General features: G+C 40.9%; 1 protein-coding gene across 1 annotated transcript in view; it reads left to right on the top strand.

Moving 5' to 3' along the window:
- The first annotated feature begins 9,022 nt into the window (after nucleotides 1–9,022).
- Nucleotides 9,023–26,105, top strand: part of LOC113023566 (VPS10 domain-containing receptor SorCS1-like) — a 196,648-nt gene continuing 179,565 nt past the window's right edge. The window contains 3 exon segments of the mRNA XM_026169679.1: nucleotides 9,023–9,211; nucleotides 9,213–9,279; nucleotides 9,281–10,030. Coding sequence (XP_026025464.1) covers nucleotides 9,045–9,211; nucleotides 9,213–9,279; nucleotides 9,281–10,030 — 984 coding nt within the window. The 5' untranslated portion in view covers nucleotides 9,023–9,044.

The raw sequence follows: 26,105 nt of genomic DNA, 5'->3' as shown, positions 1-26,105 counted from the left end.
CCTCTTCAGGTTGTAAATCGTGTTTTTAAAAAGTAACTAAGTAACTAAGTAATTAATTACTTTTGAAAATAAATAATCAGTAAAGTAACGGGATTACTTTTTTGGGGAAGTAATCAGTAATTAGTTACGGATTACTTTTTTCAAGTAACTTGACCAACACTGATTGTAGTGCAAGAAACACCTTAGTTACACCTTAGTTGTGAGGAGGAACAATAATAATTATTCTGTTAGAATCATATCATGCTATTAGGTCTTTAAGGAATGTACCTATGGATCTACTGTCGTTGTAATATGGGTGTGCAATATAACATTAAAGGTTTCTGTTGATTGAACCCTTTTACTTTTATTAATGTAAATGTTACTTTAAGTGCTGCGTTCCTACTTTTAATAGATAACATATCTCGACTGAATATATGCCACTGCTTAAATTTAGCAGATCGGAAATATTTTGATGATCATTGTATCTTTTGTGTTTTTTGTATTCTATATGACTGTAATCCTGATGCTTCTTCAGACAGGAAGTAGCAGAGAACAGTGAAGATGTCCAGCATGATGCAGGAGAGAGATGGAAAGACGGGCTGACTAAAGGTAGATGTTGTAGACTGCTCTTTTTGCCCCACTACATTAAACAGCACAATCACTCATTAATAAGCTTCTGCGTCACTCTGCTGCAGTATGTTTTAGTGCACGTATTCTATTTGATTTGGTTATTTTTATTTAAGTATCACCCGTCTCTGCTGCAGGGCAGCGTGTAATGTAAAGGTGATAACAACCCTGCGCTACAGATGGAAATCCATCAAGCCAATGATCCCAGCGAGTGAGTATTTGGTGAAAGTGAGTCTGTGTGTTGTGAAGCCATCTGAACAGCTGATAGCTTATAGCATTTAACTTTTTTTTTATTTTCAAGGGCCTCGTGATTATTCAATACAACTGTGTGTGAAGTGGTGCCGTCTATTTCAAATAACGTCCTTGCTTGAAGAGCCAATAAGCAAAAGAGAGCCTGAACAGTCTATTCATCAAAAGTGCGGCGTCTTCTGGAGTGACACTGTTTCTCACATTTTTATGAATAAGTTATTTTGAGCACAACCGCTGAGGTAAACAAATCAGCAAGATGAGCTCCATCTGCAATAAAAGAATAGTAACAGATTGTTCATTTCTAGTCTACTGACTCCATGTAGAAGCCAATGCTGTGCTCTGCTTTCCCTCTGAAGGTCGCAGGCACTTTGAACATCCAGCACAGTGGACTGAAGATGAGATTAATTAATAATTATTGTTGCCTCACTCTGAGGATACTGGTAATGTTCCCGAGGAGCAAATATTAATATTTCAGCCCCGGTAGGAAAGCTTTTAAAGCCGTCATTCATTTGGCCCTTCGAATGGATTAAGAAGGATCTTGTTCTACCTCTTAACCCACCTTTTTTCAAACTTTTTTTCCTTTCCTCTTAGGGTTGATATGAGAACTCAAAACGTTAGCAGGAAACTGCAGTGACAGCCTCAGAAATGCACCCCTACCACTCTGCCTCTTTCTAACAGAAAGGCCAGCCTGATGAATAGAAGCTAATGGCTTATCTGTGCCTGAATAAAACCTGGTGGATAAACAGCAGGTGGATTTGGTTTCTACTATGGATGTCAGAAGCATAGCTGATTATGTGTTCAATCACCAGTACTTCATGGAAGAGTCATTTCACCCCTGCAGGATGTTCAAATTGAGGGAGGGCGGGTTTCTAGAAAGGCAGAAGAATCTGGATGCTACTAGTGAGAGCTGGCTTTGTTAGTGAAATATGCACAGTATGAATGAAGTCACTGTGCGATGAAATCCCTCCTTCTTCCTCTGTTGTTCACTAACAATTGCTCTTTCAACAGGACACAGTAGTTGCTTCTTTGGCCTGTTAGGTATATTGCAAGAAAACTATTTGCTTCTGGTGAAGTCTGGTTGAGATGTGCCCCCAAAAAGTGCCGCTGGAAACTGGGCAGAGGGGAATAAAGTACTCTAAGATAAAGTCCAGTGTGAAAGCAATGCAAAAGAGCAAACAAGTCATCTGTGCACGAAGCTGTCAGAGAGTTTTTCACATGATGCACTGCACAGTTGGATTAACTCTGTCAAAGGTGCTGGTGCTGGATTACAGTATTACCTGGTATCAGATTGTTTCGTGAGCCCTCACTGCTTTAGTTTTGGGTTTATCCAGGACGCCATCGGCGCCAGGACAAAGTTCCAAAAACTGCAGTTCTTCAAATGTCCACTCACTCTAAAAGTGAGTCTCCTGTGTTAAGAAGTTCAGCTTTACAGCAGCTGTAACTAATTGCTGAAAAGCAGACCTCGACCCACCTCATTTAATTCACTTAACTGGACTTCTTGTTCACTTTTAAGTTGCTGGTGTCTTCGGCGACCAGTTTCTTGCAGTTTATTGTTATGTTATTGTTATGTTGCACCTTTCCCAAACTGCTAGCTGACAGTCTGAGCACTTCCAAATATGGTCACTTGTATGGTCAACAGTGAGGATTCAAAATGAGCACTGTTTCAGAACCATGGTATTATTATGCAGTTATTGCTTTTCACATGTAACGGCACTCCAGAGCAGAGCTGCGTCATCCGGTTTGGAAGCAGAATCCTAACTAACTGCTGGTCTTTTTCTGTAGGTACTCTTTCTTTTTTTTCTTCTTTGTGAAAAACTGGCTTTGATTTAGGCTGCAGTCTATTTCTCACAAACTCATACTGCTATGGGTGGACGGTTTTGCAATTAATGGCAGGCTGAGACACAAACATGCCAAAAAATGTTGGAAATTGAAAGATGTTGAACTCAGATGTTGCACCCCTCTCCATGAGCCCATGGCAAACTGATTGCTCCTGACCCCATGTCTGCTCCCTGCAGTGTATGAATACCAATAAAGTCTGTGTTACTGGGAAGCTTATTTATCTGGAGTAACTTTCCATTTCAGTTGAACACAGGCAATATAAAAGAGCCATTTACTTAATCTCCCTACTACCCAGTGCCAACCCACCCTCTTCTTCCTTGCTTGGCTTCTGTTCTTGACTTCCTTCCTCTTTTCAACTCTTGCTTTTACACCTAAAAACCCCCACACACTCAAGCTTAGCTTTTGCATTCACTGGACTTTTGCCTCTCCTTTTCTTGTTAGGAATGTCTTTAGGCTGGAAAAAGGGACATCCATGTTTGTTCCACTGATTCCAGCTCCTGTTTGTGATACAGCTGGAAAGCTTTTACTGGGCTGGGAGTAACCTCAGGAGCTGACCCAGGGAGGGGGACCAATGCTGTAAAAGGTTTGGCTTTATGAGTCAGTGCTAGTGTTTAGGTGAATGGCTGAAATAATGTGAGGCTTTGAGAATGATAATAGGGACTCTGTGTTTGCTGTGTTTCACATATAATGATGTGATCTGAAGCGCCAAACAAACACCAGGCTGCAGTAGGACATTTAAAAATAAATGGACATTAAAAATGAAAGTATATTAAAAAAAAATCACCTGCATGATGCCATCTATGACTGCAAAGCAGCTACATTCCTATCCCCCGCATGCAGACCAACATGTTTCATTGTCAATGATGCAGACAGAACTTGAGGCCTAAGGTAACACATAAAAAGAAAGCAGCAGAAAAATGGAGCAAAGTCTGAACCTCAAACTGTATTTTGTTATTTATTTGAAGCTTAGCTAGTTTGGTTAGCACACTACAGACACACACACCTGATAATTACATGTACTAGAATTTCCTTCACTGAGACACAAACGTTTGGATGTTGTGCAGAGCGAGTGGAGTGGAACGAGCTGCAGAGCACGGTGGAGTTTAGGTGTGACTACACCTAAACTGCAATTAGCCAAGTTTAGGTGCAGTCACAACTGTCAAAGTAGCTCTGCTGCTAACTTTCAGCTTTACCAGTATCTACGCAGATGATTGACCTGCTTTTAAATCAGAATGAGTTTGTGTTACTTTTATTGATCTTATTCCTTACTCAAATATTCTAATTTTAATGATTCTTTTTCTTAACTCTTCTCATGTCTCCCTATGTTTTTATTTCTTTTAATTATCTTAATTGTACAGCACCTTGGTTAACGGTTGTTGTTTTAAATGTGCTATATAAAGAAATTCGACTTTGACTTTGATTACCTCGGTGGCAGTTAAATAAGTTGCGGTTCATGTCCCATCTAGGTCAGGTTAATACAATATAACCTACTTGGTTAGGAGAACAAGAACGGCCCGATTAAGCACACGCCCGACTTGACTAAATCATTCAGAGGAGCTGAGGTGGGATAGGCTCAATCAGTCAGCTGATCTCAGTCTGACTGAACTGCGAGCTGCCTGCTGACGATCAGATTAAAGGCAAACAGATTCTATACCAAGCAGAACTTCCCAGAGAAGATACCTGCTGATGTCTGTGTTGGTCCAAAACTCCTGGAGGATTCAATGGCACTTATTATGACACTCGTGTAAATCTACACAAAATAGAACTGAGGCTTTGATTTCCTAAAATCTATGTGGTCACCAGTGGCCCAACTTTATTTAACCACACGCTAAAATAGCAGATTTTCATAAGCTACACGATGTTGCTCTATCAAATGAAGTATTATACACTTTGGTATTACAGTTTTCTGTTAAAAGCTTTCCTGTTTGGGTGTTCGGAACAGGCAAAAAACTTCCATAACATGGGGTGGACGTTAATTGAACCCTTCCTCTACTCTTAACCGTAGGTGGGTTTCCAGTGACACGGTGGGTGTTAAAAGGTTTTTTTTCTCTCCTCAGATCAAATATTCTGAAGCAAAGAAAAGGACAAAAGTGTAACTATCAAACACTTACACTCTGCACTGTGTAAGTGCAAAGACCATTTGAGTAGTTCCACTTGCCTCTGGAAAGGCTTAAAGGCTCTCAGTCATGCTCATTTTACTATGTTAGATTTTTTTGAAGCCCTGCGGTAAATTCCCTGCCCTCATTTTTCACACAAGAACACTTTTCTCTGATTTCTGAAACTCACCACCTTGTTGTGCATTCATAGTCCAAAGGGATGCACACAAATCAGACAGCCCAGGCCTGCATATTGCCTTTTGCAACATCCTCAAAAATCCATCTCTGCTATTGGCAGGGCATCGATTCCCTGTGAATGGATGGTGAGTCCAGACAGGGACAGGAGATGATGTGGTGTGAGACGGTTACAATGCACGCGCACGCACGCACGCACGCACACACGCACACAAACGGGTTGATAAGTGTCTGCTAGCCATGTGGGCCCTGCCCATTGCAGCACCATTAATCCAGTACAATATGTCTGCCTAATGCTGTGTGCCATGAAGAAAGGCAGCACTTATCATCTTTAACGTCTCTGGTAGAACATGGCTGGGGAGGATCGGTCACAAAAAAAGCAGAGAGGGTAATTTAAAGGGCCATTTCATCCATATTACCAAAGAACAATATTGAGGGTGAACAGTGAAGTGCAGGAAAATCACGTGTATAGTTTAACCAGAGTAATACAGAATATTTCAGGTCGATACTACAATTGATGTCTGTGATTTAAAAAACAAAAGATTTGGCGTGATCAAAACAAATAGGATTATACAATATTCATATTAACCCCTTTAATGTGTGTTGTTTTAAGGGGATATTTGCTCTCTGGCACACAAGCTGTGCCGTCACAACACTGTTTCCTCATTACCTTAAAATAAGCTTGTGCTGCAATTTATTGTTACATGGGTTTAGTTTATTCTCGCTGTTGACGTCGCTCTCCATGACTTCAGTTATGGAAAGGTGAGACTGGTATGCTCTCACGTAGAAATGATTTTTGGTGAGATTCAGGTGAGAAAAATATAGGTGCATTCATTATGAAACAACTTGTGCAGACTTCTTTTAAAGACAGAAATTTTCCGTAATGCTAAACTTCAGACAGGAGTCTCACCAAACAGCTAGGCAGTTCTTGAGGATTTCAGAAGAGGTAAAGAGGCAACCAACACTCCAAAAGGCTCATCGAGCCTGACCGCCTTCAGGCATTTCTCAGAACATTCAGAATGTGCAGAGTTTGACTGTTAAGTCACTGGTGCAGGTTAGCAGTGCAAACTGGCTTCTTTTCTGCTTGTCATGAACCTCCAGCCCTATTGCCATGGAGCAGTGGTGTATTTTTCTTGGCAGTGGCACCTATCACTTAGGAGACGACTGCAGTCAGTTGTGCTGATGTCAGAGTTTGGATGGAGTCCATGCCAATCCCAGCCAGGCTGATGGGGCAGAGATGTACAGGCTTGTAGGACTGTGTATTTGTACCGGCACTCACTTCCACAGTGGAATCACTGTCAGTATCTTCTCTCTGTAAGTGCTCTCTGGTTTGTTTTTGCCCATCTTGCTTTCAGCTTTGTGTTAATATTTAAAATGCCTGTTTTTAAATGTGGTATTAAAAGAAGTGTGTATCTGTATATCTGTAGATATGAAACATTCAGCCAGTTTGTTAACACGGTCTATGCGGACAAGCAATTGAAAAGTAATGTAAGTAGTGTAAGGGATTACTTCTTTTTTTTAAAGGTAATATGTAAATAAAAGTCAGACACTGATGCCAACATAAAAACCCATGATGCTGAAATAAACAAAAAAATTTTTTTTCCTGTATTTTGGGGACTATTTCTTTTAACCACGACCGCTCCATATTCTGATTCTTATTGTGAGTATTGTTTTTAGAGCTAGCCGAGGTTATGAACGGGTTACATCTCAGTATATAGACACAGCCTTTGTGGTCAGTTATGCTGGACAACGTGAAACAAGACTGTTTCAGTGACACAAACTCTAAACTCTAAACTCACGGTGACTCTATGACACAGACAACAACAAGAACATAATGACTGGAGGTTTCTGACAGAAAATGAGCTGAGGGGCTCTACCAGCGCTTAAATAAACAGACAGAGAAATACGACCTCCAAGAAGTTGGGAAGCTGCGCAAAATGTAAATAAAAGCAGAATTGAGTGGTATGCAAATTTCACAGTATGACACAGAAAACACATTAAGGCCGTTTAAAATGAGACATTTTACTATTTCCTGAAAAATATGAGCTCATTGTAAATTTGATGGCAGCAACATGTCTCAAAAACTTTGGGATGGGGCCAAAAAAGGCCGGAGAAGGAAGTGGGGCCGAAAAGAAACAGCTGGAGAAACATTTTGAAATTAATTAGGTTAATCGGCAACTGTTCGATTAAATGATGGGCTCTTAAAGGAGCATCTTATAGAACCAGTTTCCCTGTAGTAAAGATGGACAGCTGCAACAGACTGCAAATGTAGACATTTTTGGGATAACATTCCTTAACGTAAAAATCTTTGATTATGTCTTCAAAATATCATCCAAGGATTCAGAGAATGTGGAGAAATCTCTGTGCGCAAAGGAAAAGGCTGAAAATCAATATTGGATCCGTGTGATCTTCAGGCCCAGACATGATTCTGTCACGGAAATCACTGCATGAACACCTCCAGAAATCACGGCAGTCCCGACCTTTCATCATCTGACAACATTTTGAGCATCATGAAACCAAAGATATGACAAAAAAGACCAAGGACAACATTGCTGTCCCTAAACTCCAGCAGGAGATCTTCTCAGGTCCCCGATGTTTACAGATGATTGTTAAAAGAAGAGGGGATGCTACACAGTGGTACGTGGTCCTGTCACTGTTACTGTCATCAAATTCAAAATTAGCCAATATTTTTAATCAAAAATTTAGTATTTTCTGAGTTTAATAGAAAATAAAGTGGAGATGGAAATGAATCAAATGAGTTTCTTTAAGCCTGGTTTATTGGCAAAGTGCATTAAACTGTGAGTGCAGGGATCATCTAACGAGGATAGCTTCTTGTAACTAACCATGAAAACTTCAGGATCAGGACCTTGGAGAGTGCTGCAGGATACATTTTCCCACCGTCTCTGAAGGTTATAGCGAGCTAAGTGGATTGTTTATCGGGTTTAATAACCCCATGAGCAACAATATAACAGTAAATGCAAACAAATAAAAACAAATATAGCTTTAGACAGTTTAGGAAGTCTAAAATCATCATCTGATATGACACTGTTAAATGGCTTGATTATGGTTCAAAGCTCGGAGAAATGAGATGATTTGCTCTCAGGAAACAGTGAAGGTGGCTCTGAATGAGCAGCACTGCACTGTTATCACCCCAGATGGGTCCTTATCAACAGAAGACTCTTTTCAAACCCAGTGAGTTTATATTCAGCATCTTTTTCAGAGCACGTGACACAAATATGTTGGGAGGAAGCGTTTCTCTACACAGGAGTGTTGTTTGGCAATACTTCAATGAGCCTTTACACTTTAATCTGTCGCCTTTAGATATTTTTCCTTGTGGTAAAATTATCACATCTCCAGGCACAATCTGTCCATTTTATTCCCTCATGGCTGTAAAATAGAAAGCAGCCAGCTGTTGTAGTAGTCTGTGGCCATTTGTATAGCCTTTGTGCTACTAAGTGCTCATCCTTCAGTTATTAGGCACAGAGACCTGCAGGGTCAGATAGAAATGAATGTCCAGCCTTGTCCCACTCGCCCCCTGTTGCCTGACACTAAACCATACCCGATGTCTCCCAGAGCATTTAAATACTCATGACTCAGTCCACACTGAGCTTCCCCGCAGCTGGACTGGTGCGCACAGTAAACGCAAACACATCCTGGAGGGGTGAGAGATGTATGAAGAGATGCAAAGTGTAAAAATCTCATGTTCCCGCGTGGGCTGCTAAATTCTTTATTGCTGTTTAATAAGTCATGGAATATGTCATCCGTGACAGTGCGCTTAATTGGAAACATATTAATACGTTCCAATTACCCGAAGTTCCCGCTGAGACCCGAAAGGGCCCGATCCAAACAAGTTCATCACAGGTAAAATAACTCAGTTTCATTTGCTAAATTAAGAAATGTGCTTCCCCGGAGGGAGGTTGGTGATAAAATCAGCAACAGGAGAGAGGAGAAAAAAACAAGCTGCAGCAGCTTCCTCTAAAAATGTGGCTGTGAGGAGAAATAAAAGAGCAGCAGAACAAAATGACTGTATCACTGACTGCTTTAATTATAGGCTGCCATATGCTGGCAAATAACAAATATGGAGAAAGACAGTCGCAACATTATCCTTCCATCTCTCAGTCTGGATCTCTCAGCTCCTCCCCCATGCGCGCGCGGCTTCATTTGATCAAATCCTTCAACTTGGACCACTTAGGCTCAGCCGCACTTTTTACAACACTGCATTTGGGCAACGCCACAACTTGCAGCAGTTCCTCTTCCAGAGCCGAGCACCAGTTTACACCCCGAAAATCAAGGGAGGACAGTCGAGGGGGAAAGGACATCCAGCACCCACGGCATCCTGCGCACCGCCCGCGATGAACGGGGAGGTCATATTTTGCCCAAAGTGGCACCGCGCGTTTTGGTTTCTGCTTTTCGCGGTGCCCTGCTTCCTTCACGCCGGCGAGGCTGAGATAACTTGCCGCTCATGCCAGCCTGGAAGTAAGTGGCTCGGACAGGAATTACTGCTGAAATTTCACACGAGCGAGTCCGCAACAGGGTTCAGGGGACAAGTTTTTGGGAACAGTGAGCGGAGATTCGGGGCCGCGAGTGCGGAAACTCCGCGGCTCAGTTGCGCAGCTGGGTCCGCTGAATGCGCTCGAGCTCGGGTGGAATACCCGGAGACGAGCCTCAAACGGAATACACGAGATCTGCGCGCAAAAGGCGAACTCGGCCAGAGCGAGTTTACGCAGATGAAAGTTTCCAACGTGTCGGCGAGTGGCCAGAAGAAGAACGGCCGTGTCGAAGGTGTGAGGAGGCGCGCCAGGAGGAACAGCCACGGGGACAAAGTCGGATCCTCCCGTTCGGCCCAGAATCAGGACCGGGGAGAGGCCACGGGCACGGTGGCTGGGCGCAGAGTGGCGCGCTCTGAATTGCGCTGGAGCGGAGAGGAGCGGAGAGCCGCCGGTCCGAGGCAGGAGGAGCTAAAACTTAACAGTTCGACGTTCGCTTTGACCGGAGATTCGTCTCACAACCAGGCTATGGTGCACTGGTCCGGGCAGAACAGCAGCGTAAGTGATTCACTGTGTCAGCTTAAAGCATCACTGGTCATATGCACGAAATCACAGCAGAGACAAGTGTGCGCGTAGGCTGGTCGCCATCAGTTGGGCACACCGGCCTCAGGACAACCAACGGAGTCTCCGCTGCTTAAAGTGTGTGTGTGTGTGTGTGTGTGTGTGTGTGTGTGTGTGTGTGTGTGTGTGTGTGTGTGTGTGTGTGTGTGTGTGTGAGGGAGAGAGAGAGAGAGAGAGAGTACAGATCCCCACTTCTTAATTAAACTGTCAGGTCCACATAGCGCTTTGGGGACTAAGTAAAGCGCTATACAAATACAGGCCATTCACATATGTAATAATCTACACATTTCCACACATTTCATGGTTTAAATGAAGGATCTGAAATTTATAGAACACAAGTCAGGAGTCCTAGCCCATCATTTCCACAGGAATCTTTTAACTCATGGTATTTGAATCTCATATCAGGCCTAAATGTGCACATGGTTTTGGTCTGGTGGGCAAAGAATGACCCCTTGAAGAAGGTACAGAGACGGGTTGGGGTGGGAGTCCAGGGGCTTTATCTCAGGAACTTCTGCAGTCTGAGCAACTCAACTGATGTCGGGATAAAGCTGTTCGTTTTGAGCATCTGTGGCCAGAGGGCAGGATTTTTAGGTAGTGCAGCAGGTTGTGGGAGAGGTGAAGCAACTTGAGCCTCCCTCTTTTCTCTACTGCTGACAGGTTTCCTGAGACACGCCAGTAAAAGGAACTGCAAAGTCGACAGTTGCATTTGCTCGTGGGCCCTTTCTTTTAATGGCAGGACTGAGGAGATTAGGTTTGACGGTGTTGCAGGTCACGGCTGGAGTTCCTCATGAGGCAGGAGGAAGAAACTGCAAGTGCACCTGTAACAGGCTGCTTAATTATTGCTTCACTTCTCCAAGTGTAATATGAGGATGGAGCATATTTACAGAGCACATGACCAGCAAAGCTTCTGTGTCAAGTCTCAAATAAGGTGTCAGATGTTTCAGGGCATCCAGAGTAAAAAGTGTGTTTGTGGTTAGACCCCATTCCAAGATCTAAATTAAATACATATTTTTTAAAGTGTCTCAATCAGAATATTGTATTTTTTCCTGTCTCCTCTTTGCCTCACACGAGACAACAATTGCAAAAACAAAAATGACATATTTTCATAGCATAGGGCTAGGACACCTCGCAGGTTTTGAGGGTTAGCAGTGGGGCTGAGTTTAGCTGGACAGTGTTAGAGACTATTTATTTTGTGTGATAAAAAAAACAACAAATGATTGCATAGAAAAAGTGGAATTCCTTAAATGCAGTTCTTTTAGGATTTGCACTAAAGTGTTGGTATTGGCCTGCTTTTCTTGCATGGGCAAAATATTTACAGATAGTGGTATTAATACCTCAAAGTTTACATACTTTTTTATAATTATTATGAACATTTCTCTGTTTTTTAACCGTAACATCAATTTAAAGTGAAATCAGTTACCAGAAAAAGAGAGAAACCTCCTCTAGACCAGAAAAAAAGGTTATTGATCAAAATGATTTCAGGTGTTGATGTCAGCTCAGAATTTCACAGCTGCAACTGTAACATTTTTAGGGTTGCATTTTTTTAATTATTCATGAGAAAGCGTTATAATGTCTCTTGATTCCAAAATATTCCTTTTCACACTAATGCGAGGGAAACCAAAACACTCACATAGTTACTGGATTTTTGATGTTTTTTCTGGAATAATGACTGAAGACATATTTTTAAAAAGGTTATTATTTTTTATGACATCCTAATGGAAACATTGGCTTATAATTTCTGCACTGCTTTTGGTATTGAAACTTTGGTCGAGACACACTTTGGCTTTTCTTTTGTTGTGTCACCAGGATGAAGAGTGTGTCTTAATTTTGTGGGTGTTTCCACATCGTGGCCGTTGTCCAGGTGATGACGATGTCAAACGTGTCCTTTGCCTCGGTTCAGCTCTTAGAGCAGGTTCACACTCGTCGCACTCGTGGAATTTTAAGCCATTCACTTAACGGCGACTGAATGTAATTGGACTAGAATTAGCGTTCGGGTCCAGCTGATGATGCTGGATCCCAACACTCAGAGTATCTGGAGAATGTGGTGTGAGTCTACTCGGACATGAGCTGGCAGTGGATGTGTCATTCCTTGCCGTGTCGTCCACATTTTATCGGAAGCTGCCTTTTATGCAGCATTTTTGCTCCCTCTGTAGAGGGAACAAGCAGCGGGTGTAGGAGGAGGAAAAGAGCTCAACACTTTGTCTCGGCTCGAATCTACGCACGAATCAAAACCTATACAAATCATGCTTTATCTTAGCGTAAACGCTTTTTAAAAAAAAGAATTGCTTGAAACTTTAATTAACATCACGAGATGCGAAGAGAGACTTTGGGAAGCTTAATGAAAAAAATCACTAGAGCACAGTTCAAATATATTCATCTGCTGTGAGCACTGATATCTCAACAAGGCTGCTTGTTCTTCTTCAGAGTCAAAACATAATTAGCCTCGACTGGAAGGCAATAAAACATAGAAAGTATTTTCCCCTCTCTCAATTCCAAATGTCCAAGTCCAACTGCTCCACACTGCACAGCTCGGTGTTACACCCACACCACTTAGGCCTGTCTGTAACCAAACCAATTACAGTCAAACACGTATCACCGGCTCCCATGGCCTGCACTTTGCTTTGGACTGAAATCCCATCCTGTGCCTCGGGTGTTTCTGTGGGCTTGACAAACTAGTGTAGCTCATGACACAAAATGACCGTACAGTGGAGACGAGGGAGGAAAAAATCTTGAGAATGTCAGAAACGGTTTGGATTTTTTCCTCCTGTTTTTCATTTCTGCTGCTCTGCTTCCATCAACTTGCGTTCACCCTCAAAAACCAAACAGTCATTACTATTTAGCAGCCCTATTTGGTTTTGTGATATGAATAGACTTGTGTGACTGTGAAACAATTTGCCCCTATTCTTTCAGCCGATGCAGACGACGAACTCGAGAACATCCTGCATTAAATATGTCGAGTTGTTGCTATAAGCAGGAACAGATGTGCTTGGTCTTTACAATCGGAGCCACTTTATAAATAAACAGATGAGTCAACGGCATGCCACGGAGCCAAAGTGAAAGGGATACAGATAAGGGCTCTGATGCTCTTAATATTTAACCTTTAAGGCATTTTTGCTCATCCCTCAGATGTCCCAGATTACTGAAAGCTTGTATGTCAGGCTGGATTGGAGGTTGTAATTATGACTCATGAAACATTGGCCACAGGAGTCACGTTAGCCTCAAACAACAAACAAAGGAAAACACGCTTGCACGCATACCCCCGGCATCAAAATGAAAGTAATAAAAAGGCAGTCTGGACACGTGTATTCTACGTTACGCCCATGATTTGTACTTTTATCATACACTTATGTCAAGCTTCAATAAAAATCCAGGACTCAAGTTTTTTGGTCACATGCCCAAAGTTTAACTTCTAAAACTTCTCCCTCTCCCAGAGAATGGCCCCAGTGTTTATCAAGGGCATGATTTGTCATTCTGTTGGACTTTTCTCTTTTTTTGTGCTTGTCAATCCTTTTCTTTGTGTCTGTCTCTTATACTTCCTTGCACTCTCCAGAAAGACATTTGACAGCACAGAGAGCTGCTGTGAACTTGCTGTGTTGAGCTGTGTAGGTGGACAGCACCGCACTGTAGTAATGGCATGGCAAGATCTAAAGACGGTGTCACTGAGAATCCGTCAATACTCATATGTGTCATTCACAAGTAGTGCAATCAAACAGGCGAAGGAGGCTGTGAATTAAAAGTCTTTCTCATTCATTTCCAGTAAAACGTAAAAAATGTAACTGCCATACTGTAAGTGTTGATTCAATTTGAGCTAAGTGCTAACAGTAGAGGACAGGACAAACATTTTTTTCCCCACTGCTCCGTCAGCATTCGATCATTTCAACACAACAAATTTGGCTGTCGGATTAGCTTTAAGTTTGTATAACGAACGAGAACAAAAAAATTTAGGATTACCATCTTACAGTTTAACAGCTGCTATGATCTACGTCTCCAAACCGACCAATATGCAGGATCAAATTAAACTGGCACTTGTGAGAATTAAAAAAATAAACCTAAAACAGATGAAGGTTAAATATGCAAAACAAAATATCTGTGAGGAATGAAGGAAATCTAGTTTTGTAACTCCAAACTTTGACCTGAGCTCCTCCGATTTGGGTCTTTTCTTTATAACTTTAAAAACACGCCCGTTTCATTTCAACTTGATTACTTTCTGACTCTTCATTGTCTTGCCGTCTGCTACAGGATTTATTTTTAATGTTGTAGTGTTTGCTTTTAGTTCACTAAATGGATTAGTGAAGACTTGCGTCTTGAGCTTTGATGTATTCTCTTCCTCTTGGGAACCGTGAGCAGATGCATTTGGTTGTTTTAAGGTCTACGTAGAGCTCAGAGTGGATTCAGCCAAAACTTTTGAACAGTTTATACCTCCCCATGTGATTTTATAGACTTGGCATATTGTGTACTTAAAATGCATTCTGTGGTGTTGAATGACAAGTATAAAGGTTATTATTGTGGTTATTAAGGTTACGGTTATAGGGTTAGTGGGTCATTTATAGCATACGATGATCAAAAAACCACAAAACAGCTCAGCAGTAGTGTAGTGGTAAAACCTGCCACATTTAATGATACCAGGCTTCCAGTCTGCAGGCTGTATCATCACTGACAAGTCTGTGGTCCTGGTATCCCCTTAAAAGAGAAGAACTGAGAACTGGTTGTTGTCGAGAACCATTGCCAGTAGTCCAATGTCTTGGAATTATTCGTCTGTCTGCCCTTTGAGCTGCTTATCGGTCGTTGTACTGGCACAACAATCAGCTGATTTCAGTTCATATGTTGGAGGAGGAAAATAGCAGCGCAGTCTGCAGCGTGGACATAACTTTGCTTTTGGTTTTCATCATCTTTGTGTTCTGCTAAGAGAAAGATCATATGTGTTCTTACAAGGATAGAGATTTATGTTGGTGTGTGGAGCCGTAGCCTGTAGGTTTACATTGTTAAATGGTAATTATGTAATCACCAGACACTGTGTTTCAGATCATTTTACAGTGTAACATGAAAGTAATGTAACGAGTAGTATAAGGAACTACTTTCTCCTTGGAGTAATTAGTATTTGTGTATTATGTGTAATAATTAGTTTTTTGAGTAACAACCACGACACTGATCACATCACAGTGGGCAAAAATCTCCCACATTCACACACATCTACCCACAGAGCATACAGTTAATTTCCATTAATATAAAGTCTTTGATATGATGCTTAAAGATGATGGAGACTCAAAGGGAAGCTGATGAGAACCGAGTGAGAATCAATAATGAATCAAATGATAAGTGATAATATAATATTGATTATGTAACTGAAATCGCTACATTCTTATCAATCCCCCGTTGTCTCCTTTTGTAGCCCTGCACCACTTTCAGCTCTACTCAGTTTTTCACCTGTTTTCCTTAATATTTTTGAGTGTTTCATTATTTGTACATTTACTTTATTTATTTTGTGGAATATTTGTAGATTAGATCACAGAGTTGAAAAGAACGATTTAAATCACAAGAGTGGTCTTTATAATAAAAGCTCATTTGAGGCACCATAAGGGCCAGTGAAATGGTTAAGTGCTACAGTGTTTCTGCATCACTGTTCAAACTGCCAACTGTTTTCAACTGACATCTACAAGTAATACAGATAGAGAGCGGCAGATCTAACTGATCAAATACTGACTGTGTTCTTGGTACTGGCAGGAGCAGCATTGAAATTCTATGAAAAAAGGTTACAGGTAAAGAGCAGAGTCACTTTGGGACTGGTGGCATATTGCTCAGATGGATGTAAGACATGCACCGCCACAGCATTATTTACATTATGAAATGTCAGGCATTAAGTACCTTGGTCTGTCACTCAGAGGGAGGCTGACATATTGCCTGTCAGCCTCAGACGTTTGCTTTTGAGCTTGCAGAGACATAGGACAAGCCCTGTGGGAACGTACCTAATAAAAGCAAACAGAAGCAGGTAAATTATGAAATGAAACCCCGTAGAGACGATGCAGCGTGCCGTTTTTTTTCCTCTCATACAAACAGAAAAGTAACGCATCATAAGATTTTGTCACCAATTAATGAGGAGTCGATCATGTGACACTCTTTGAAGAGTTGTGAGAAGCTCACTCACATATGCTGTCTCAGCTGACAGTCTCACACCATCTCCGGAGGTGTTGAGAGAATCTATTTGTGCATGCATTCCCATAGCCGTAGCAACACCCAGTTTACCGCAGACCCCAGATCTGTTTTACCAAAGTCACGTCTCTGCCGATTCTCTTGACACCACCGAGCCTTTGCCGTTTGCTCATTTTCAGACATTTGAGGACTGTCGACACCGCGTGGAGTTGTGAGACGAGCAGTAGATGGAAAACATTCACAACTGGCTCATCAGACATGTCGTTTAGAACAGATATGCCACGTTAAAAGGAACCGTGAAGAAGGGAAAACTGGTGTGGTTAGAGGGCAATACGGCTCATCTGTTTTTTACAATCCTGTTTTGTTGCCTTGCAACATATTAAGTCCTAAGTATAAAAGCCTGTTCTTGAAAGTGCACTAAAGGTTTTAAAATTAAATCATTTATCTGTCATAAAAGTTTGGAATGCATTTGCTCGCAGTGCAGCCTCAGGGACAGTAATGGCTGTCTCTTTAATTGGTCGCCAACTTTGATCCTGAATGAAATATCACAGCTTGTATGACATGAACTTTTAAACCAGAATTCATGGTGCCCTGATAATTAATCTCAATGACTTTGGTGATATAATAGCTGTAATCTAACGCCACTGTTGAACGTTTTAGCTGTTAGCAAAATTACTGGACAAACTGTCTTGATGCACGCTCAATCATCCAGGTCGATAGATCCCAAAATGTTGAGTCTGTTCATGTGGATGTAGCATTCTATGATCAAGGAACTGACCTCACAGCTCACTTTTCATTCATTGTGCAAATGTACTGTTTGTAAGGTTGACGAAACATTTCTCCCACAAAAAACGTTATGTCCAGATGAACAGAATCAACCTTTTGGTATTGGACAAACTGCTATAACATTTTGTATCCACAGAATAATAAAGACTGACTCTATATTTTTTCTCTAATTGTACCTGGAAAATTCTCAAAATCAAATTCAAAGAAAATCTGTTTTCATAAGAAAAGAATAGCACAAAATACACCATCAGGTCAGTCATTACAACCGCTCTAAACTGCACACAATGACCAATTTTGGAGTAAAGTTTAGCAACATGTTAACACTTTTAATATTCCTCAATCCCAATCGCGTCAAAACACACACACACACACACACACACACACACACACACACACACACACACACACACACGCTCTGTGACAAGCATACAAATTGTAGTAGCTATTACCTGCTAATTACACATACCTACTAACTGTGCAGCAACAGAGTAAACAATACAAATATGGTAAAAAAGTCCAGTTCAGTGACTTGAATCCAATCAAACCGTATCAAACAGCTTCCAGCAGCATCGCTCTGTGCTCCTGACTTTAAGCCTTGACAAATTGATAAATTCAGAAAAAGATCACAGCTGTTATGAAGGGGAAATTAGCCGCAGAGCAATTTTTGCGGAAAACTGTAAACATGTTTGTTTCTGTGCCAAAGTTGACCTGGGACACTATGGTGACTGTTTCTGTTTTTGGAGGAGACTTGAGTGGACGTGTAGGTGATGTAATCCACCCGAGTGGATTACATCTTATGCAGAAGGAGCAAGCTGAAAGAGATATTATACTGTACAGTGGTGTCAGAATGTAGCTTAGCAGCATTGGATGGTAATCTGCAGAATGACTTTGGAAATCACGAAGATTAAGCGAGTGAAGGCAGACACAAGAATTAAGTGGTGGAAGCTGAAGAAGGATCTGGGTGGAGGGGGAGATACCAGATAGCTGTGACAATACGGCTGGAGTAGTGAGGAAACCTTAGAAGGTGTTTGGTGTCCTGACAGAGGAAGGAGGAAAAGGAGACTTAGTGGGGAAACGAGGAAGTACAGAAAAGCATTCAAGGTAAGAGATTAGCAAAGAAGAAGCGGAACAGTCGGGTTAGAAAGTAGACCAGTGTGCTATGGGCAGGGTGAGATGAAGGCAGATGATCTGCTGTGATGACCCCCCAAAGGGAGGAAGACGAAGGAGATGAATACCCTTCTTATAACAACAACATTTAATACAACAGAAATAAACTACAACAGTCACTTTAGACATATCACTCAATAAGAGTGAGTTATTATCACATTTCTTTCAAGGTAAATGTTTGTTTTTTTAAATGTGACAGGTCACCCAGACCCCCCACCAAGTGAAAAATCACAAGTATGAATCCTAAAACATGATAAGAGCTACAATGAAACAAACGTTGCTTAAAAGAATCCTGAAGAAGGGAAGTAAGAAACCTGAAAATAACCTTTACGTTTGTGCTTTCATTAATTAAACTGAATGTTTTTAAAGCTTATTTCCACCATTTCTCACTGTCATGTCTCTAGTTTCCATTCTTCACTTGACCCTTACTAACATGTTTTCAGGTGTACACGCTGTATCTTCAGATGCCTTAAAAAACTTCAATCAATTTCTTATGTAACACTGTTAAAAATGCTGTTTTTATAGATGTTTTCTTGGCTTCTTCCTGACAGTGAAGTCGAGGCAGTGGCTCAACTGTTTCACAGGTATAACAGCGCGTCTTCCAAATAGTCACTTTAAGGTTCGCCAAGTAATTAACCTACAAATGCCTTTATTTCTGTTTGTTGACAAGAGAAATGTATAAAACTTGTTGAAATAGATTTTTTTCATCAAGAAATATAAAAGTACAGTTTATGAGCTGTCGTTTGAGAACTTGTATTCTGTACATTAATGTGTTTTTGGAGCAAATAAAGTCACAGATGTTTTAACAAAATCCAGATGATTATTAGTAGAACCTGATACAGGATTTTAAAACCAATGCTGATCTTTGATGATTTAAAAATGAGATATTCCGATATATTGGCTGATGTGTTCAGTGTTCTTTCAGACACTAAATATGCACAGTTTTTCCTAAATTTTGTCAGGTATATTTATTTATTTACTCATTTACCTTTTGCTTGAGCCTGCTCAGATCAGCTAGTTGTTGTTGCTAACAGAGAGTTAGAGAGTGCCCTCTGCTGGTAAATGATGCAACAGCAGCTCGCATAGCAGAATTGAACGGCGTTTCTCCGATGCCTTCTCTTTTTTGGTTTACTAGTCGCTGTAAATGCTGATACCCATAGATCGGAAATTAATTAATATCGATCGCATCGCTGTTCAAATCAAATCAAATTCAAATTTTATTTGTCACATACACAACCATACACAGTACGACATGTGGTGAAATGCTTATTGCTGTGCAATGCCCAACCATTAAATGACAGTAAGAATTGACCTATTGCCAGATTACTACAAAATTTACAGATTTTAACTTTTACAGTAAAAGAATGTGCAAATAAACAGTGTGTGAGTCCAGTCCTACACCTGGTTCAAAGACCGAATAGCCCGGGGGTAGAAGCTCCTCCTCTTTCTCTCTGTTTTGGCTTTAAGGGACCGGAAGCGCTTCCCAGACCTCAACAGTGAGAAGAGTCCGTTGTTGGGATGAGAGAGGTCCATCATAATCTTCCTGGCTTTAGTCGTGCACCGCTTGGTGTAGATGGACAGCAGGTCAGGAATAATTTCATTATTCGTTTTAACTGGTTTCCTTATTGTAAAATATTTGGGTAAAAATCGAGTCCAATAAATATATGCCTCGAATTACTAGCTATACATTATACATGATAGGTTTACATCATCCTACACACTTGAGTCATGAGTGTGTCCATGAGCGACTTACCCTTTAATATGACATCTTTTTAAGTTGATTTGGTCACATTTGATATTTGTACACAGCCAGTTCTCTGTTTCATGTGCTTTTATTCTCCTTAATCTGTATCCATGTCTGTTTCTTTCTGTTTATTTTACTCACATGCACCCGGTGTCTTGGCCAGACTCTTCCTGCGTAATGCTGCAATTACAGTGTGAGCTTCCAAATCAGGTTGTGAGCATCCAAATTTAATGCGAGTGGAGTCTAATCTGTGTGCTTTCAGACCTGTTACTTAGCACATCCTGCTGAGAGGAAGCATGAAAGACACATCGAAACAACAACCGAAGCTGCTGTGTGGGCTAAGCGATCCTTCGGGTACGTGCCTGGGAGTGATCAGGAAGGGGGGACGTTGTCACGCTCCGCTGAACAGCGTTTACTTGCCATCAAGCTGCACATGCTTATAAACAAACTAGGTTCCTAGTCCCTCTGTCTTTCTACGAGCAAAATCCCAAGTGAGCCCACACAAATAAGTCCTTATTTCTTTCAGTCTGAAGTCATATGGTGTAAACTCAGTCTCTTGAGTACTCTGTCTTCCTGCAGGCAAGCTCCCTCTTCACAAAATATATACATTTTGTAGATAATGTGGGATATTGGGACACTGTCAGCCAAGCTTGTGAGGCCCTTATGAACAGACACTTTATTTAATAAGTACTCTCAGGAGATCCTGAGAGTATTACTCCTACAATCCTTTAGTTTTGAACCATGTACGGTTCACACTCAATTTGTGACCCTCTGACTTTGCAGAAAGTGGGTAAATTTATACACAGCACAGAGTACTGAGGATCTCATACAGGTAGCTGATTGTTCAGTTTCTTCCTTTTATATTGACTGTGAAATTATCAATTGATTCTGTTTTTTTTTTTAATTGACCCATTGCATAATTGTCTTTAATGGCAAGCAAGGAAACAGTAGAAATTCATCAATTTAAGCCACAGTATCGAGTTAAGATGAACGTTAAAGTCTTTAAAGACTAAAATTCCAAAGTAATCTGTAAGCTACTCTCTACATTAAGCTGAAAAAACTAAGAGCATCAAAAGCATCTTTACATTAGTGGAAGATTCCTGCTAAAATAATGTGACATCACCTCAAACTCACAGTTCCCAGAAGTGTAGCGCACCTTCCCAAAGTCACACCACAACCTTAGGCAAGAGCACCTGGCTGCAGCCACTGTGGAGCTCCACAGTATGCTTTTCTTTCCCCTCCAGCTTTATTTCAAAAGGAACAATGACAACAAACATAATACATGGAGGAGGCAATGTACATTTGTAGTGCAAAATAATAATAAAGTGGGAGAGTATGTGTAATTCAACAAATAAGATAGAGAGAAAGATTAAAAGGGAGAAAAAAATAGAAAATTAACTTTAAAAAGAAAGCGAGCGATACAGTGACATTGAATAATGAAAGAAAGACATTAAAAATATTACAAATATTGATGGTTTTTAAAGCTTTCTTGTTGGGAGAGGAACAAATTGTATGGTTAGGGTTCCATGTTGGGTATTTTGGCTGTTTTAATGCATTATTTGAAATGGCAGAGTGAAGAGTGACAGGAAAGCTGTGGGAGTGAGAGCGGGTAGCACATGCAGCAAAAGGCCACGGGTCGGATTCGAACCCGGGCCAGCCGCTCTCAGCCATGCGACATCTATATGAATGACTCTGTCCCAGCCTTTACGATCCGCTTTCGCGGTTTCCACTGTATCACGTGTTTCCACCTACTGTGGATCTCCACAGTGGCTGCAGCCAGACCCTTCTCAACTTAGCGGGAAGGTTAGCATACCGCAAGCTAGCTCTTTCACTCTGTGAGAAGCCTATAGTCTGTACTGTGCTAAGTGGATTGGCTCTTTGTTTTAGCTCACTGGCATTGATGTTTTAACTAAATCCTGTAAACGTATGTAAGAGCAATATTTCCCTCTGCTTCTAATGTTAAAGTCAGTTCATTGGACTCCTACAGTGTAGGCTAACTCAATTAAAATCATTGTTTCCAACTTAAAGGACAAATGGACCAAACTGTCGATTTGTTTTTTGTCTTTACATGATCTTTTTAACTGATTTATGTTTCAGCTTAAGTGTGTATTTATCAGCCAAATGACAGGGCAAGTAGTGTAAAAGTGTGAGAAATAAGGACAACGTAATTAATGAGTCCCAGCAACGTTACGTATTAGCTCAGGAAAAAGAATGGCCTTTGTGGGAATGACTTGAATGTCTCAGTATGTCTCTGTATGTTCACTTACTTAATTATTTCCTGATAGTTCAGAAATAAAGGGATCATTTCTGAAACTGGTTCAGTTCAGCTGGGTTGCCTAACATGTCTGACACAGTAGTGCCATAGAGTGTGAGATTTTATAGCAATAAAAGATTTCATTAAAGATTTGTTAGCCTTGTCATAATGAAACCCGTTATTAAACCCAAAACCTGCAAGCCTTGGCCTTGACTCGTTGCAAATGCCTCTATGTGCACCTTTGTGATACAACACATGTATTTTTTTAACACAATGCCATTTCTCATCAGTGCACTCACTTTTCTGCTGCTGCTGGCGACAGTACTGCAGCTGCCCCACTGCCCCCGTGATGTGATTGACACTTTGATGTGAATGACGGTGATGGAAGTGATGGGTGTACGGGAAAGAAGAGCTCTGCACACTATTAGGAGAGCATTGAAGCGTGGCTTAAAGGCTGAGCTGCGAGGTGGAGCTCACTTACAGATCAGATTTTGTCTGGACATTTGTGGAAGTTGTTGAAGCAAATGTAATTTATGCAGCACACAGAGTGTATTAAGCAGGAGCAAGGAGTTTAAATTACTTTGGAATATCTGAAAAAGTTCAGCTTTAGAGATTTAGCAGATACCCTCCAAGTGCAGATTTGCTCTCTGGCACAAACATTCAATCTGTGGTCGTGGTGTTTATATATTACGCACTTCCTTTGAAACCTCTTCCCCAACATAGCAATTCAGATTGACAAGGGTGATTCTTGCAGCTATTGCAAGACAGCCAAGAGGCTGCGGTCCCATCTCACTCGCTGATCAGCTCGAGAATTGCACGGGACATTTCTGTGGCTCAAATTGAATCCCTGGCAATCTGTAAACCACAGGAATGTGTCTGAAAGATGAAAAAGGTGTTTTCTAAGAGCAAAGCGCATTGACTGAGAGAAGCAGATGAGACGGCCGGTCAAGTTAATTGACCGAGCCTGATATAGCATGGAGACAGGGCGGTAGGGATAGCTGGCGAAACAGGCGATGGATGGAAGAGGCTCTGGTTTTTAAATGCACGCCGGTTGCATTTGATAAGCAGCTGTTTTTTTTTCTCTGTCTGCATTCATAGCAAAATCCAGCTTCAGAGGAGACCTTGTGTTGCCCACTCATGCTCTTGAAATTGAAATGGTGCATAGCGAACAATTTCTCTTTAAAAGCGACAACAAACTGATCCTTTTTCCCTTTTCTTTGCCTTTACAAAAGCCCACACTCTTCCTGGCTGTGCGTGCAGAGGTGACCTAACATTGCAATTGACAAATCTTATAATGAGTCCATATCACAGTGCTGTTCATTATGATCAATGTGTTTTTCTGCTGCAAAGGCCACTGCTCTCAAAAAGTACAATAACAAGAATATATGTTGAAATGCATTTTTTCTTGTTTTTCTCTTATCTCCTTTGATGCTAAAGCTCACACAGTGTTTATTTTCTATAGAAGCTGCCAAGGTTCCTAAGGGCTGGTGTGAGTGTCCATGTATACCCGAGTGTAATCTCTAGATGAATAAACAAACCTTATCAAACACTAGAGAATAAAATGCTAAAATCATGTTTTTTTTAAATGATAATTCCCATTTGGAATATTTAACACTTTATATCTCTCAACATGATTAAAAAAGTTACAGTGAACTGACTTTGTGGTTCCTTATAATTAAGATTTATGAAACGTGACGGTAAATTCATCATACACATGCCATTTAAACACTTCTTTCAGCATCTATTAGCCCAGTTAACACCTGTGTTTAGTGGAAGTGCATAATACCACATTAGCGCTGCAAATCAGTACAATGAATTTTAATTGAAAATGAGAAAGTCAGAGTGCACAGAGTACACACTTGGAGCCGATCCTGTAATTATGATGTTTTGCTGATGTAAAAAGGTAAAGCAGAGATGGTCTTTGTGGAGAGGATGATAGTCTTACAGCTGTAATAGAAATTCCCTCCAGATCGCAGAGATTCAGCACAGCTGAATGTCAGGATGCTCTTGACTGCTGAGAGAGAATCACCTGACAGTTTCAGTGTTTTACTTGGTTTACCATCTTGCTGGAGGTAACATGCTTTGTGAGCTTATGCTGTCAGATGTACTGCAAAGGAGAATTGACACCTCAAACCGCAGGCTGTGTTTTCTGCGCTCCTTTCTTCTTGGTTATTTACAGATTTATCTTTTAGCAATGAACTCCCATTGACTTTATGTCTGTGGAAGGATATAGCCACAAGTTAGGGCCGCTGCAATGAAGTCATTTTTCTCGGAACCAGAAGTGACCATATTTGGACAAGTGGGTGGAGTGCTAAGTTGTCAGTGAATGCTAGCAAACATAGTTAGCAAATGCTACTAAAACTAAAGCACAGACTTCTTGGATGGCCTGCACCGCATGGCATTTCATTAAAATGCTCCAGAAAGCACGAGCATTGCCAACGTAGTGGAGACGAGTAGTTCAGCCTCTGATATTAGCTGAGGTGAAGCCTGGCAGACGCCGATAACGGGACATGACCAAAACATCTGCACCCCAAACTCCAGTATCCAAATAGATCCATTATACTGTATAAGAATGTACCCACCCTATAGATGCTATGCAGCTTGAAACTATCATATGAAAAACTATTTGTATTATAGTGTACAAAGGCTTTTTAATAATGGAAGGTTGGGCAGTTTTAACTAGAGATGGTACGATACCACTTTTATGTGTCCGATACCGATATCATAAATTTGGAAATCTGCCATAATGTATTTTTTAATCAATAAAACTGTTTTTAATATCTTGCTGCATTTTGTATAAGTTCATACTCAAGTTTTAAAAAACAAAACACTAAAGCTATTCTGTTATACCTGTATGCAAAAAGTACACTGCACCCAAAATATTTCATAGTTCAGCAATGCTGAACTATGAAATATCTAATCTAATGAACTTAAACCTGCTCCATCCTTCCTATTCTGGTATTTTAAAGAGTACTTAGCAGAAATATTAAACAACCTAACTAATAGGGTTGTCAACTCCCAGCAAAAAAAAAGGGAACCACACCCCACCGTCCGCCTCATGATGCTTAATCGATGTAATCAACTTTAATTTAATGCACTTTTTTTCTACAATAATTAAATAGATTCAACATCTTTCTTCAACATAATTGCAGACTGCATAGGTGGTACCTTCCCAAAGGAAAACATACTATAGCTCACTAGGGTATATATTAGACTTAATAGTCACTATATTCAGTAATGGATTTCTATACATGTAAGATTCAGATAATTATTTAATAACAGCCAGACATTTTAAATAAGAATAAGAAAGAAAAGCATTTCATTGTACCCCCCTTTCCCTGTTAATGCCCTATCGGCCCCCCTGGCAAAACTTTGCTAGATCCGCCCCTGCACAGTTAGCAGCATCAGCTACGTAGAAAAAGATCCTGGTGTTAAATAAATTCTAACAACAGCTTATCAAGCTTAAACGTGCTGCTGTTGTTCAGCTGCTGGTTTCCTCTTTCTGGTGCAAAGTGGGCCAAAAACAAACAAGAGAGACGGACTCGCAACAGAAAAGCCGATCAGCTGATCATTGATCAGTTTCATGATTGAAGTAGCAGCAGGAGAGAGAGAGAGAGAGGCAGTCATAAGCTTAACGTGGGAATGCTTTACAAACATTCAGAGATGAACTTACACACTTGCTTTACTTCTTTCTGAGATAACTTTCTCAGAGATGAAATGCTGGGTTGGTAGCGAGGCTCCAAATGCTCAACCAGACCGCCACAGGTCTCACACGCTACAGCCGCTCTATCACGTGACGCATACTGCTCCGACGTGCTAAGGTTATGAGCTGAGTCACACCATGTCGCAAGTTTTGTGAAGTGCTTTAGTGATATTTAATGGATCGGATTACATTTTTTTTATTTGTCTCTGAT

This window comes from Astatotilapia calliptera, chromosome 6 (assembly GCF_900246225.1).
Source record: "Astatotilapia calliptera chromosome 6, fAstCal1.2, whole genome shotgun sequence".
In the NCBI taxonomy this organism is placed as follows: Eukaryota; Metazoa; Chordata; class Actinopteri; order Cichliformes; family Cichlidae; genus Astatotilapia; species Astatotilapia calliptera.
Note: the sequence above shows the minus strand (reverse complement) of the source record. Positions and strands in the feature narration are given on the sequence as shown.